The following is a 14,310-nucleotide window of genomic DNA, read 5'->3' on the forward strand; positions in this document are numbered from 1 at the left end:
CTCTCTGCAGAATGTCACTACAGTGACGTAGCGGTGACCTCGCAACTTATAGAAAACAAACTGAGTATTTCATCGTGTGATATCGATGACCATCGTTTGTCCTATGGACATTGCCAGTCTCACATAACTGAAATCAAACTTTAACTTGGGGAAAAAATAGTTCAGTCCTGGGATCTGTGATTGTTTATGCGGCGCGGATGCCGGCTGTAATCTCTCAGTTTGTTTTTATAAGTTGAGAGGTCACCGCTACGTCACTGTAGTGACATTCTGCAGAGAGCCTCGAACAACAGTTTTACGCCAGCAAAATGGCGATCTCCGGGTAGTCATGTCGGACGAAGCTAGAAAAAAGGTGATATTTCAGTGAATTTTGAGCGGATTTCTGGTCGTGGTGAGTTCCTAATAACCAAGCTGTCGATGAGTGTTGGCAATTTGTAATTTGGATGGAAACTTTTCGAAATATCGCCGAACAAAGTTGCGACAAGGGTGCTGTCGGGCGTAACATGGACGCTTTTCTACGCATTTTCCATAGCTGTGGTGGCGGGGTTAAAATCGTAAAAAGTCAAAACCAGCCCGTAAAAGGCAGGAATCCCGTCCGAAACACCACAGCTATGGACCCACAGCTACAGTCTACACTGCTAAAGCGTCCTGCTACGCAAGTGCGACTACTCGATGTTGTGACAATCGGAGGAGGTGTTTTGGCGCAGAGTAAGGGCGCAGTTTGGGCGGCGCAATATACCGGCGCAAAATGGGGGCGCAGTTTGAAATGCGCCGGCGCAGATTGCCAGCGCACTTTGGTGATTTCAGACCGCTTACAAAAGACTCTGACATACATCATTCAGTCACAATTCCCTGCACAAAATACTTCCTTGTAGAGTTAATCAAAACAATGTCTGGTAAATTCCCCGCTCTATGCTTGCTTGATAGCACATGATTTTAGGCCATTGAATATTCTCTACTGAAAATGACTCGTTATCTGCCTATTTGCATATTCAAACAATTCTCATTCATACACTTTGCATAAATGAGTATATTTATTTGGGAAATGGAGCATTAGATGTGGTATACACGTAGAAATGATACAGTTGGATCCTATTTGGCATGAAAATTGATGTCTAAGCCATATCGTGTGAGATTGCGCTACAATACTCTGATTGTAAATAACAATGAGAAAACAAATTAGGCATCGACATAAAATTTAATCCATATATTTACATGGTAACAATCCCCGACAAAGCATAATTGATAATTTAAGGAGTTAAAACTACACAAGAAATAATGGTGAAAAGATTTAAGTTTACAACATCTAATGTCTTGTGAACCTTAAGAGCAAGAATTACATCTCATGGTAGGCGGAGCTGGCCTACTAGTTCCTTGGCTTCCCGTCGGGCGTACATGATAGTTACTGGCTGGCCATGCTGGGGGTTTTGCATTCACCTAACCATCTATGTGACAGCCTACGAAATTCCTTCAATTTACTGTTTTGATATAATACGCCCAAAGACTTGTGGCAGATCTACTCTCATGGTAAAGATTCAACATTAAAGTTTCACTTGTCACAAGCAGTGGACTTTCTGGTTTGCAAAGTGTCCACAAACAGTGGACTTCTAGTTTCAAAAGTTTCTCAGGACATGTTAAAAACACTTGTAAAGTGAATAAAAGTGATAAAACCTTCAAACTAACTGATATTCAGTCATGTAGTCACAAATTTTTATTTTGCTACGGCAACATGAATAGTGAAATTTATTATAAAAAATTTACACAAAAATTCATTATTTCAACAGTAATGTTGGTTGTCAGTAGCAGTGCGCCCTCTGTGGTGAATTGATATGCCTCAGAGTCATGAAAGTCTTTCATACTGTGACAAAAAGAAAATGGCACATATTACATATACGAGTATCGGTCTGGGGCTAACACAGAAATTTGAAGAAAGTCTTTCAATTGACTGAAAAAGTTTTTCAGTTTGAGGGCACACTGATTGGTTAGCTTTGGTAAATCACTTCATTCTTACTAGTAAGGGCTTGATATTTTCTATCAATATTCTTGAATGTCATCATTCTCAGTGCTTGGTATATGCTGCCTTTTTCAGAGATTTTAATGCACTGTGATATTGCAAGCCTGTCTGAAAAAATCAAGCTCTGGATAATCAAAAAAGCTTTTCAAATGTGATTATCATATGATATTGAAAACAAAACTTAAAAGCCTCTACCAGTTAGTGTAACTACACTTTGCACCCCTTTCCAGTCAACTTGATATTTTTTGAATTCTAGGCATACCACAACAGGTTCAGGAGTCATGGGTCAGATATAATTTGAATGGGTTTCTTTGACATACAAACTGGCAATGTTCATTCATTACTTCAATACAATCTTCCATCATCATTTCACAGTGATTCAGTACACTAGGGACCCTAAGGTGATCCTCCAATACCGTACAACACTGCATAGAATATGCATGTATAAAATGACATAATGGCTATTTGCAGAAATTTGTCATGTCTATTTTTTCACTAATTTTTTTAAAAGAAATCCTTCCTCCTATATAGGAGAAAACTGCTTGATTATGAGCTGGGTGCTCATTTTTCTGAACTTTAATCCTATACACTTTTGTGCGCACTTTCAATATCTCTCTATTTTTCATGGCTAGTATTTATAATGACTTTGTATATCTGTTTAAAGGATAACTTTGAAATTTTTAGTCTGCATTAACAATCTGACACAAAATAGTTCTTCTAACCCAGTTAGCATTCACGGGAAAAGCATTATATACAACTCACTGAGTATGAATTTGGTATATTGAAAACTGTCCTGTGATCGAAAGTACAGCAGGTTTGGTTACACTGAAACTTTTTACAACTTGAAAATGAGAAAATAATTTTTCCACTGGAAAGAAATGAAATCTCAATAATCCTGTTATTGAATGGGAAGTTTTCAACAGCATCCACTTTCAATAGTTACCTACAGGTGTATTTCCATGTGATCAAGAGCAAACAGCCACTGACAATGGATCGATTTAACCAAAACTTGCTAATAATTGGTGATTATTAGATGCACATGCTTTACGATGCATACCATACAAGTAAATGACATATTCATGAAACATCTTGGACGAATCACAGTAAACGTGTATGTACGGTATGATCCTCTATAAAACTGCACATTCTGAAATAACTTCAAAAGGAATTCAGACACTTGTATCTATACCAGCCAATCACTGATTTTCACTTTGGTGACCAGAAAAAAAATTGCGCCAGCAATACTATGTCGCACTTTTGAAATTCCAGGACTAAAAATGGTAGACATACCCTTTCTACAATATGTAGATATATGCAAGTTTGTGGCTACCAATGGTCATCTTTAATTTAGACTTAGACTTACTTTTTGACTCCTATTTCCTTCTTGCTTTGCCATGCAGAACAAACAATTGACATGTTCCGAAATGTTAGTGGCAAAGGGATGACAATGCTTGTAACTTTGAACTACCCAGATAATAGAGATGTATACAATAAAGTCAGCAAAAGCATTAATCTCACAGATATTGACATTAGAATTGCTCAAAACAAGGAAATGAAAACATTGTCTCAAAATATTAATGTCATACATTGTCTCGATCAAAGTTCACTACCTCCACCTGTTACATTAACCAATCACAATGACTCTTTTCTGAGTTGTTTCGATAGAGCAAGGACCCTTATATTACCAGTGAAATGATTGGTTCACAGATGATTTCCAACACGTGATTCATTCAGCCTTGAAGCGAGATGTATAGATCCTGCAGATCACAGCTTTGCATCCTGCCAAACACTACCAAATCTTGTTGTTGGAAACTTTTGTTCACGTTTGAATCACTGGATGTCACAGTCAGTTTTCTGTTTCTTTCCAGGTGCTGAAATTTTAGACAAAGCATTTGTTACATTGTGGTACATGGTTTGACATTTCAGTATTTGGGGGGTTTTCATGGAAGGAGAAAATTTTATGAAATTTCTTCTCTCAGCACTAAAAATTGACATACATCATTCTATAAGAACCATAATTGTATTCACACCTCCTATAAAATTTTATGTTCCAAATGTTAGAACTATCCATACAGAAACTACAGTTCCAGTCTACATTAATTTGCCCAGTATTAAAATACACAAAAATAATTCATGATTTGAATATTTTGCCAACATTTTACATAGACATCTAGGAAAACAAAGCAAGATTCATAAAGTTGCTTTACTCATCACTAACTTGAACTTGGCCTTTCTTTTGATGTCTGTAATTTTCCTTGGGATGGCTTCTTAGGTGTGTCAGCCACCACATCTCGAGGAAGGCGTGCACCACTCTGCTGTAGATGTGTCTCTTCCCTTCTTGCATCCTGGACAACGTCAGAGAGAAAAAGAAAAATTTCTTTTCATATGATTGTTTGGTTTACTTTGTGAAGTTCAGGAAGTAGAGGAAGAAAATTTGCCAAAAACTGAAAGAATTTCACTGACAGTCAGAAAAATACCCCATGTTGAGAATGTAGGTCATGTAACTAGTTTCCCGGCTACACATGCCTCTGGGAAGTGGTTTAATCTCAGTAAACTAGGCCATAGATATTCCCATTGTAAAAATTTGTCAAGAGGTCAAATGTCAGCAAAATGACCTTTGAACTTTCACGTACACTTACAGTACAGGTACTCCAAAATGACACAGAGCTAAGCAAAACAGGAATTTTTTTCCTTTTATTCACCTCTGGGTGTCATAACATGTACCTACCAAGCTACAGATCACAAAAAACTAAAAATTTACATGTAAGACTGTCATGGAATCAAATCAGCCCTGATCGTCAACAATTGATCTTCAAAAAATGTTGAATTGAATGTGTTTGTTGGTGACAGGTGTTGCTACTTCCACCATATAAATGTGCCTGTTGTATTTTATCAGTAGAAGGTTTATTCAAGGACTCGGCCCATTGTCAAGATATTGCAGTGACTAGCTGACAACTTTTTTACAGTTACTGTACTGTATGTGTTAAACATGTCTCTACAAGCAGTCTCTTTCCACACTACTTTGATTTTTGTTTCACTTCTAAATTATTTAGTTTTTATTGAAACACATGCGTGCAGGATTATTGTTATTTCCAGGTAACGTCGCCCACGACACGACCATAAATTTTGAATTCTCCACAATACCATTCCTAGTACTGACCAAGAATTAGGTCATTAGAGTATTTATCAGTTTGTCACGTCAATAGGAAGTGTACCAGTACAGATCTAAACCCTAATTGTTCAACATGTACTGGGTATTTTATAATATATGGATGAGATAGGGCGTGATATTTTCTCAAACAGAACAGAATTATCCAAACCAGCATCACAAGATATTTGCTCTTTTGGGTGGATGTAACCGTTTCATCAAATCACAACAAGACTGACAATAATCTGTCCCAGGTGTGTGGATATGTTGATCAGAGCTCCCCATACAACTACTATAAGCAGATACTCCATGTAAGAAACACATAGATTTGCAGGACAATCTCAGTGACATTAAAATCGCAAAAAAAAATTACACTCAACAAGGGTGACGAACACAAAGTGAAAGTGTACAATTGTAAGTTCAGAGGAATGATATAGCTTATGTAACACAAGTGTATGAGCTCTCTAACGTTTTACAGCTAAAAAGAGAGAACACCAAACTTCATATAAACATGAAGTATTTTTGTTAAGGATGGAAAGTACTTTTACTATTGTGGGTTTCCTCATCAATTTTTAACACTATAACAGGTTTTCCTTCTATTCATCAAATGTTAGGTATGTGCGATGTTTCGCCTGCCAAATTAAATATATACTGGTATATATATATATATATATATATATATATATATATATATATATATATATATATATGTGTGTGTGTAAATATATTTTTTTAGTGTAATGATATAGCTTATATTTATATTTATAACACAAGAACACAAGTGAGTGAATACAGAGCTTTCCGTCTATTCATTACATGAGGCGAGATACAGAGACAGAGACAGAGAGACAGAGAGAGAGAGAAAAACAAAGAGAGAGAGTTAGTTCATTAGTTAGTTAGTTAGTTGACAGAAACCTACCTGAATTTCAGTTTTCTTCTCTTTTATTTGTCTTGGTGGTGGGTATTCTGTATTACCACTGCCTGCTCCTGTGTACAGCTGCATGACTTTTGTATTGCCTTCTTCTCCAGGTTCATATTCAACACCCGGTAAAGATGGTGCTGCTTGATATGCAAAGTTACACGACCCAGAAGAGTTAGAGCCTATACTAGCTGATGCATGTGCTGTGCCACTGGCACCGGGGCCAGCCAGCCCGCCTGGTGGGGAGCTGTGTAGACTGCCTGGCGTGGCCTGTGACTGACTACTCAGTGAAGTCTTTCCTCCTACAGTCCTTTGACCTGCTGGTAAAAGCTGGTCCCCAGGTGCACCACCTGTACTCTTCAAACTCGGTGGGCCTCGATACATAGAGGTATTTTTGCTGGATGACAACCCATCCCTACTGGCATTTGTGGAGCCTCCACTACCGGGGCAATCCTGTCTGTCAAATCTTGAAGTAGGTTCACTTCTACGAGACGCTTCTGATTCATTATCCGTGGATGTACTTTTAGTGACAGTTCTCTGATCTCCTTCAGAAGATCGACCTTCACTATTGTCCATTGGTGAGATCCTGGGAACAAACACATATTCAATGTCAGGTTCAGGTTCAGAAGTCTCCATACTGTCCTTGGTTTGGAGCTCGTTTATCACATTTGCATCACCAATTTGGACATTTCCGGCTGTTATGTAATAATTCTTTACGATGGGTTGTTCTGTAACAGATTCTCCTGCCCCTGTGGAATGCAAGAGTGACTTCTTTCCTTCAATACCAACTTTATGTCCGAGATGTTTTGGATTCCCTTGTCTAAGTTCTGTGTTCCCTTTAGATGCAGGCTGTGCCTTCCCAGTATCCATCCCTGCTGGCTCCCCAACATTTAAATCCTGCATTTGTTTGTCTAAGTCCTGCAGAGTCCGTTGCTTGGCCTCAATTTCTCTCTGCAACCTTTGAAGTTTTTCTTTTTCCTTGATTTCTCTCTGAAGTTTCTCACTGGTGTATGTTAACTCTTCATGCTTGCGGAGTTGACTGCGGGCCCTCTCTGTTTCTGCTCTCATTCTCTCAATTTCCTTTGCGTCTTGCTTCAGAAACTGCGCATCCTCATCCCTCTGCCGGAGGATATGGTCTTCACTGGCACTCATCATTCTGAGATGCTGTTCACTTCTCTTCTTCAACATCAACTGCTGTTCCTTTTTCATTCTTTCCTTAGCCCACAACTTCTCTCTCTTTTTTATCTTCAGCGACTCGACTTCTGACTCTCTCATCTCTCTCTGCTTGCTCTCTCTGGCCATCCTCTTCTTCATGCTGAGAGTCTTCTGAAGTTGCCTCTTGTAAAAACGATTCGACGGCCTCAGGCAGGAGATGCTCTTCAGCTCACTGGGAACCTCCTTGTCTTCCACGCCAAATGAAATCGGCACAACGTAGTCATGTTTCTCGGGATCATCGAGTGATTCCACCAGACTTGTATGTATATGCTTCTCACACCATTTGTCATTCAAGAAATCCTTCGTCAGAACCACAACCACATAGGAACTGTAATTGAGAGCACTGTCGACATTTCGGAATCGCGACCTGCCGCCCGTAAAATCCTCCTCAAGATGAACCTTCAGATCCCAGCTTTCAAACAGATCTACTAACTCATCCATCTTGTCTTTATCCTGCTTGCTAGCAAGCATAAATACATCATAGTATACTATTTCTTCTGAGAGGCTGCTTACTTCATCAGGAGATAACGTAATGTTATCAAGGCTGAAATCATCCGTGCCAGAAGTCTCATCAGACACACCCGGGAGGGCATGTTTCTCATCACCACTGTGTGTTGACGATGACTGTGACGGTGAAAGCGTTTCCTGTCTGTGAGGACTGGTTGTAGCCGGTGTGTCCGGATCGTGTCTTTCTGAAAGACATTTGACTCTGATGTTCTCGTGCTCGCTTGATTCTTCTGCATTGGCAAGGATTTTTTCCTGCTCTGCCTGAATGCTTTGCTGATCAGCATCTGCTATGCTTTCTCTGCCGGTGACGACAATTCCAGAGTCGCAGTCCTCAGGCGACACAGGCATCTCCTGCGATGCGGTACTTCCTTCACTGCCTGATGGGTGCACAATACCAGAACTTGATGTTGTTGTGTCCGTGTTCCTCACCTGCACACCCTGACTTCCTTGTGCTGTGGTGACAATATCGGCTTCCGGTGATTTCTTTTGTTTGATTTCACTCAACATGTCCGAGATCAGATTATCAGCTTCACTGTCGGGTGTTTCAGAGATCATAGGTTCTTGAGTTTCCTGTTGTGTCTGGTCTTTAACTTTTCCTCCAGTGTACTCCTTGTAACTAGGGGCTGCATCAGCAACGACGTCTGTTGGCAGATCAGCACTGGATGTGGAAAAGGAATCTCGACTTGAATTTGAGTTATCACGGCAAAAAGACTCTCGGTTCTCTTCGATGTCAATTATATTCTCAATAGTTTCCTCATCTTGGCTTTTGGCAAGCCTTATAGCCTTACGAAAACACTTCCTTGAGCTGTTCACCTCCTTTGTAATGGCAGCATTTTGAATCAAGGTCTTCCAGTTTTCTCTCCTGCTTATGAGAATTCCTAGGAAAAGCCAAGATAGAGCACCCATGTCCGTGCTTTCCCGTATTTCATGGAAAAGTTGAATGGATTCCTTCAGATACTCTGATTCCCGGATCTTCGGTAGTTCAGTAGGAATGAGATCCGTCACAACTACGAATAAGTAACAGCAGTACGCAAGTTCAAAGGTCCACTGTGGAAGATGGGAGAATCCGGATTTCCTGGCTATGTCAATAGCGTTTCGATAACTGTCCAATGCAGAATCTACACTGAAAATTCCTTGATCAAGATAAACAGAAGCAACATTCAGCTCAAATAATGCAAGTGCCTTACAACGAAGACTAGTAGCCTGACCATAGCTGTCAGAGCCTTTGCATATACTTTCAAGGTGACGTATGATTTCAGCCTTTTTGTCCCCTTTATCATCATGGTAGATCCTTTTCACATTGAGTAAGGCATTCAGATTTTTTGAGTCAGAGCTCAAAATTTGTTTAAAGATTCTGAGAGCTGCATTTCTGTCCCCTAGCAGATATACCACTACTCCCCGAAGATTTCTCACTGCATTTCTTTTCATGGGAACAAGCTGTGTTTCGGGATCCGATTCTTGTCCCAGTAACTTCTGATTCAGTACCTCACGCTGCCCTCTATCAAGCCGTGGTAGAACTGCCAACTTGGGACAGTCAAAGTGTCCGAGATCTTCCTTCTTCAGATCCATGACTCAAAAAGTGTCACCTGTGAATGCAGAAAAAAAAGATAAACTATTGTTTATTTTGAATCAATGACAAAGTAAGAGCATTTGGGAATGACGAGATGGTCATCTAAGAATATTCAAAAGAATGCAAATAGAACACTTGAAGTGCCTGTGCCAAGATTCCCCTTCCTCATATCCAACAAACTGAGATGAGATTCAAGTGTCTGGAAGACATAAGTACCTGATGTGACGCTAACATGTACAAAACATACATACACACATACATACATACAGACATACAGACGCCACCGACTCACCATATAAGTTCTTTTTGGTATTTATATACATATGCGCTAAAATGTACAGAACACATTTTAACATTTTAACTTGGCAATCTTTCATTGAAGATGAATTATATATGATCAGGAGCGGGAGAGAGAAAGTAAAATTCAAATCAAAATAACTCAAAAGTGATTTGTTGAAGTTGGAAATAAAGGCTTTGACTTTAACTTTCATAGTCAAATCTCGTAAGCTGCTGTAAATTTTGATAAACCTTTCCATTATTTTTATTGTCTTTAAAATAGTTTCTTGTTCCACTAAAAACATAACATTGAAATGCCCACAGTTCAATTTGCCAATACAGTCTGTATGCATATTTTTGTTTTCTGGTCTGGTCTGGACTAGAATTCATTTCCCAACAATAGCATTCCATATTGCACACAATAGGCTGCACTGGGAAGAACAATATTTAACATTTTACCATATTTATGGGAGGAAAAGAAGAAAGTCTATTCATTTTACATAGAGAGATAATGACAATATCAAAAATTAAGGCTACTGTTCCTGTAACAGATTTAAGTTTGCTGGCCATATATTTATATCATTGAAGACTACAAGTGATACCAACTCTTATTGAAACAAAAGTAATTATACTCTGTTGACCTAAGTTAATATATTTTAGCAGCAATGATTAGTTTTGCCGCCTACTCTTAAAAACACCTCAAACGTATAACACAAAATAATCATTTTCACTTTGCTAACATTAATTCTAAATCATTCTACCCAAATGTCACTAAAAATTTTGACATTCTCTTACCCAGCCCTGAATCAGGTACAAATTGGTTTATACATTATACCACTAGGTTTGTTACCCAGCATAACAGAGACATCTTTTTTGACATTATAAACATTAAAAATTCAACATTAAAAAATCATATCTCCAAATAGACTTCTCAATTTTTATCACATCATGGCATCCTGTTTGTTGACAGTTTGTTCCTAGAGATTCAGCTCATAGCTATCATTCAGAGATCTCACCACCCACATAGTCAATTAATTAACCCTGACATGACAAAATAAACACCCAACACTCAGGAATATTCAGCTGAATGTGCTCATCTTTGGAGTGATAAGAAGAAAATCATTGCAAGGCTTATTTGCATTCCGTAAAGCAAATGTAACAGGTGAGTTATGGTTTATTATTCAAAGTCAGTATGTCATTCATAGCTCTTTAGAATAGTATAGATTTGAATGTATTCAATGCAGTGCTTTTTTTTACAGCTCCATTGTGCTTGACACACAAACACACACCCACACAAAAATATATCACTACCCTGGCATCACTGCTCTGGCTTCACTACAACAATATTGTGGTAAGAATTGTAATCAGGTGGTTACATTCACTCTACCGGTATACATTTGGAACTGGCATGATTTAATGATTTATTTACAATACGGTGATCTATGTAGATTAATATATATATATTATGTAGATTATATATATATATATATATATATATATATATATATATATATATATATATATATATATATATTTATGTATATATATATATATATATTATGTATATATATATATATATATATATATATATATATATATATATATATATATATATATATATATATATATATATATATATATATATATATATATATATATATACAGGTGTCCTCGTGGGAAATTACAGTGCTCGATGCTAAGGGGCCGTGGATAATGAAAACATGCACACGGTAAACAAAACTAAGTGCGTTTGGCCTCCACCCCCTCCCCAAAAGAAATTATGGAAGTGCAAAAATTCAACCAAGCCTCACTCTGTTTTGAGTGTATCTGCATCCAACAATCGGTAATTACATATGTCGCTATGAAATCATGAGTACTCTACTGACCCCCCCACCGCATACCCACTCTAAAATCAATTTCTGTTTAGCGTCAACTTAACAATGACGCAACCAATAGAATAAAATGAAACTTGTATCCAAAATGATTGTTACGTTATTTTACTTGTGCACTGATCATCACAAGTATGTCAAAAGAATGCTGGTGTAGCGCCGGTGCCGTACTGGCCTGGTAAACGCCAAACAATGTAGCGGGATATTTTGCAATACAGAAAAACGTGTAGCGAGATGTTGCTTGTAGTGCGATTTTCGAAATACAGCCAAACCCCCCTCCCCCCTAAACACAGAAGTTGCGTTTACTGTGCGCGTGTTTTAATTATCCACGGCCCCTAAAGCAGAGTGCTATAAATAACACAAATTACTTCACGTACAAAGTAATAATATCTGTTCATGCATCCTGCAATCATCAGACAGATGAAGTGAAATGATTCTTAGCCCAAAACTTTCGTTTATATGTTTGGGATGTACCATTTTATTTGTAGGTTGTGTTAAAATTTAATAAATGATATTTGTTTTGGTGGTGACATTTTAAAACCAACTCTGAGAGTTTGTTTAAAGGTTTATAGAATAGATTTGTCAGCATTGACAATGTGCAGCTTTTTCTGATATACAAAGATTGCACCGAGCTGCTCTAACATAAGAAAGCAAAAATATTCTTAGAAGAGGAAAGTTTTTTGTACACCTATTAAGCAGTATTTTCTATTGTGGAGCACTGCGTATTTTACAAAGAATTTACACCTCTTACAATCAAAAGTGTACACTTAGGGGCAGCCAATGAAGTTGATCCTCAAAAACAGTGTTCACAAGTCATTCAGTGAAGTAAGGGCAGATATTTTATTCTATCAGTGGGTGGGGAAGAGGGCAAATCTTTTCCGTTGGTGGGCGAGGAAAGTTTATGTTTCAATTTTCAAAGTGGGTGACAGTTGCTGATCAAAGTTTATTCTGAACGTGAATTTTAGTCTAACGTAAAAAGTCTTTATGAACCTAAAAGATAACACACTTTTACAGTGGGAAGGACAAAAGCAGTAGTGTTTCATCCAGGATTGCATCAACACAAGGGGGATTTTCCCCCTTTACCAGAAAATTTAACCCTTTTCCTGCCAAGTCCATATTTCACCACCAGGTCAAGATGGTTAAAATTAATGAAACACAACATGTTCCATATGGTGTATTTTAAAGCTGTTGAAAAGATAAATACTGTAAACTTGATTTTTTGGACTATTAAAAGATGATATAACAGACCATGTCAAGTGGGTCACAGTGAAAATACGTCATGTTTTGGCTCAATACCGCTTTTTACTAACTTGGCTGATGGGGAAGTGATACTGTCTGGTAGGAAAAGGGTTAAGGGAGATTTCACCAGTTCATGTGTTCTTCTTGTATCCCTATAAGGTGTGACTGGCACCATTTTATTGGGGGCTGGTCCCCCTTGACAACATAATAGGGGGCAACAGAGGGGGAATCTCCCATCCTCCTGTGTAGATAAAACACTGAAAGTATATGTTGATGAGAGGGCAGTGGGGAACTTTTGTTATGGAAAGAGGAGAGTGGGGAGTTCTTCTGGTGGGGAGAGGGTCACTCCATAGCTTTGGTTGTTGGGAGGGGAAAAGGGGAAATATTTGGAGGGAGGGAAGCTTTTAAATCCTTGTTGGAAGGCAGTTGACGAACAGCTTTTAGTTTCCCATCCAATTTTTTGCTCAAATTTCTTTTAAATGCTTTATTTACACTGAACAACACCTTTCGTTGAACTTTGCTGGTTGGCGACCCACCGTACATTGACACATGGAAGTAGTAAACAGAGTGTTACCTCCATACCTGGAGGCATACCTGAGGTTGAACATCCATGAGAGAACCTGGATCGTAGTACAACTAGAATCCCTAGGATATGGTGTAAACGTTTTCATAACAAATAAAACTAAGTAAAAGAAGACTTACCGAGTGACACACAGTGATATGAAATGATACTAAACTCACATCATCATAAGAGAATGAAGTATATGTCCTGGTGAACAGAAAAGTATAGCCTCAGCTATGGCCAAAGCCTCGATCCCACAGCTCTGAACTATGGCTCGAAGTTGAACTGCTATTCAATTATGCAAATAACATCATGGCTCGTCGGGAATCCCCTCCCGAGGAATTCCCGTTCAACACAAAACATGATGTCGATTTGTCGTGACAATGAAGAAATTAGGAATCGTAATATAAGCTCTCTCACTGGGGATTTATTTGCTCTTGATGCAATGAAAACGCGAGTTTGCTGGAACAATGGCCGAAATCTGTCGTTGGACAGCGCTGTAAAGTGTTGAACTTCCGAGTAGATTGAACATTTTCACAGCAAAGACCTCATTGCAAGGGCAACGTTGCTAACCATTATCCAAATGACAATTTCGAAAAACTGGTTGCTAAAATATCTTGATATTGACCGCAGGTAATGACGAATCACAAAACCATTCCTGCCAAAATACGTAAATGGCTGAAATATAACTTTACTTCCGCGACACTAACTACGATTCCAGCAAGCCATCGAGATTACGACTAGCGCGACTGCGGGGCCAAAAGTGGAGTCCGGGCTCGCCTTTACGATTTCACATTAGACAGTATGAATGAATTGGGAGGATTTGTGCTTGATAAAGAAATAAAAGCAAGTTAATTGCAATCTACATACCTGTTAATTTCGAGCAAGACCGACACATCTGCATGTTGTCATCCACACTGCATTTTCGTTTCATGCTAAGTGCGACGGCTCAGGATGATAGAGGGCAGTGTTTT

At 38.5% G+C, this 14,310-nt stretch overlaps 1 protein-coding gene across 3 annotated transcripts; it reads right to left on the bottom strand.

Annotated features, from left to right (window-relative positions):
* Nucleotides 1-1,176: 1,176 nt before the first annotated feature.
* Nucleotides 1,177-14,304, bottom strand: LOC139121454 (uncharacterized). Of its 3 annotated transcripts, none has more exons than XM_070686323.1 (4): nt 14,207-14,304; nt 6,079-9,386; nt 4,230-4,356; nt 1,177-3,882 (listed from the first exon to the last, which is right to left on the bottom strand). In XM_070686323.1, exons 2-4 carry the CDS (start codon nt 9,367-9,369, stop codon nt 3,842-3,844), a joined length of 3,459 nt encoding a protein of 1,152 aa, XP_070542424.1. In that variant the 5' UTR covers nt 9,370-9,386; nt 14,207-14,304; the 3' UTR covers nt 1,177-3,841. The 3 variants fall into 3 exon arrangements, with proteins under 3 accessions (XP_070542424.1, XP_070542427.1, XP_070542426.1); XM_070686326.1 differs by having other exon boundaries at nt 4,219-4,356; XM_070686325.1 differs by lacking the exon at nt 14,207-14,304 and adding an exon at nt 13,477-13,592.
* Between the last annotated feature and the right edge of the window lie 6 nt (nt 14,305-14,310).

This window comes from Ptychodera flava, chromosome 21 (genome assembly GCF_041260155.1).
Source record: "Ptychodera flava strain L36383 chromosome 21, AS_Pfla_20210202, whole genome shotgun sequence".
Lineage (NCBI taxonomy): Eukaryota > Metazoa > Hemichordata > Enteropneusta > Ptychoderidae > Ptychodera > Ptychodera flava.

Bases quoted from the DNA above. Each gene is read 5' to 3' on its own strand.
- LOC139121454 (XM_070686323.1), bottom strand. From the start codon at position 9,369: ATGGATCTGAAGAAGGAAGATCTCGGACACTTTGACTGTCCCAAGTTG. The intron at 4,357-6,078 runs GTAGGTTTCTGT...GACGTTGTCCAG, and splicing joins AGAAGAAAACTGAAATTCAG to GATGCAAGAAGGGAAGAGAC. The intron at 3,883-4,229 runs GTTAGTGATGAG...CTAAAATTTCAG, and splicing joins AAAAGAAAGGCCAAGTTCAA to CACCTGGAAAGAAACAGAAA.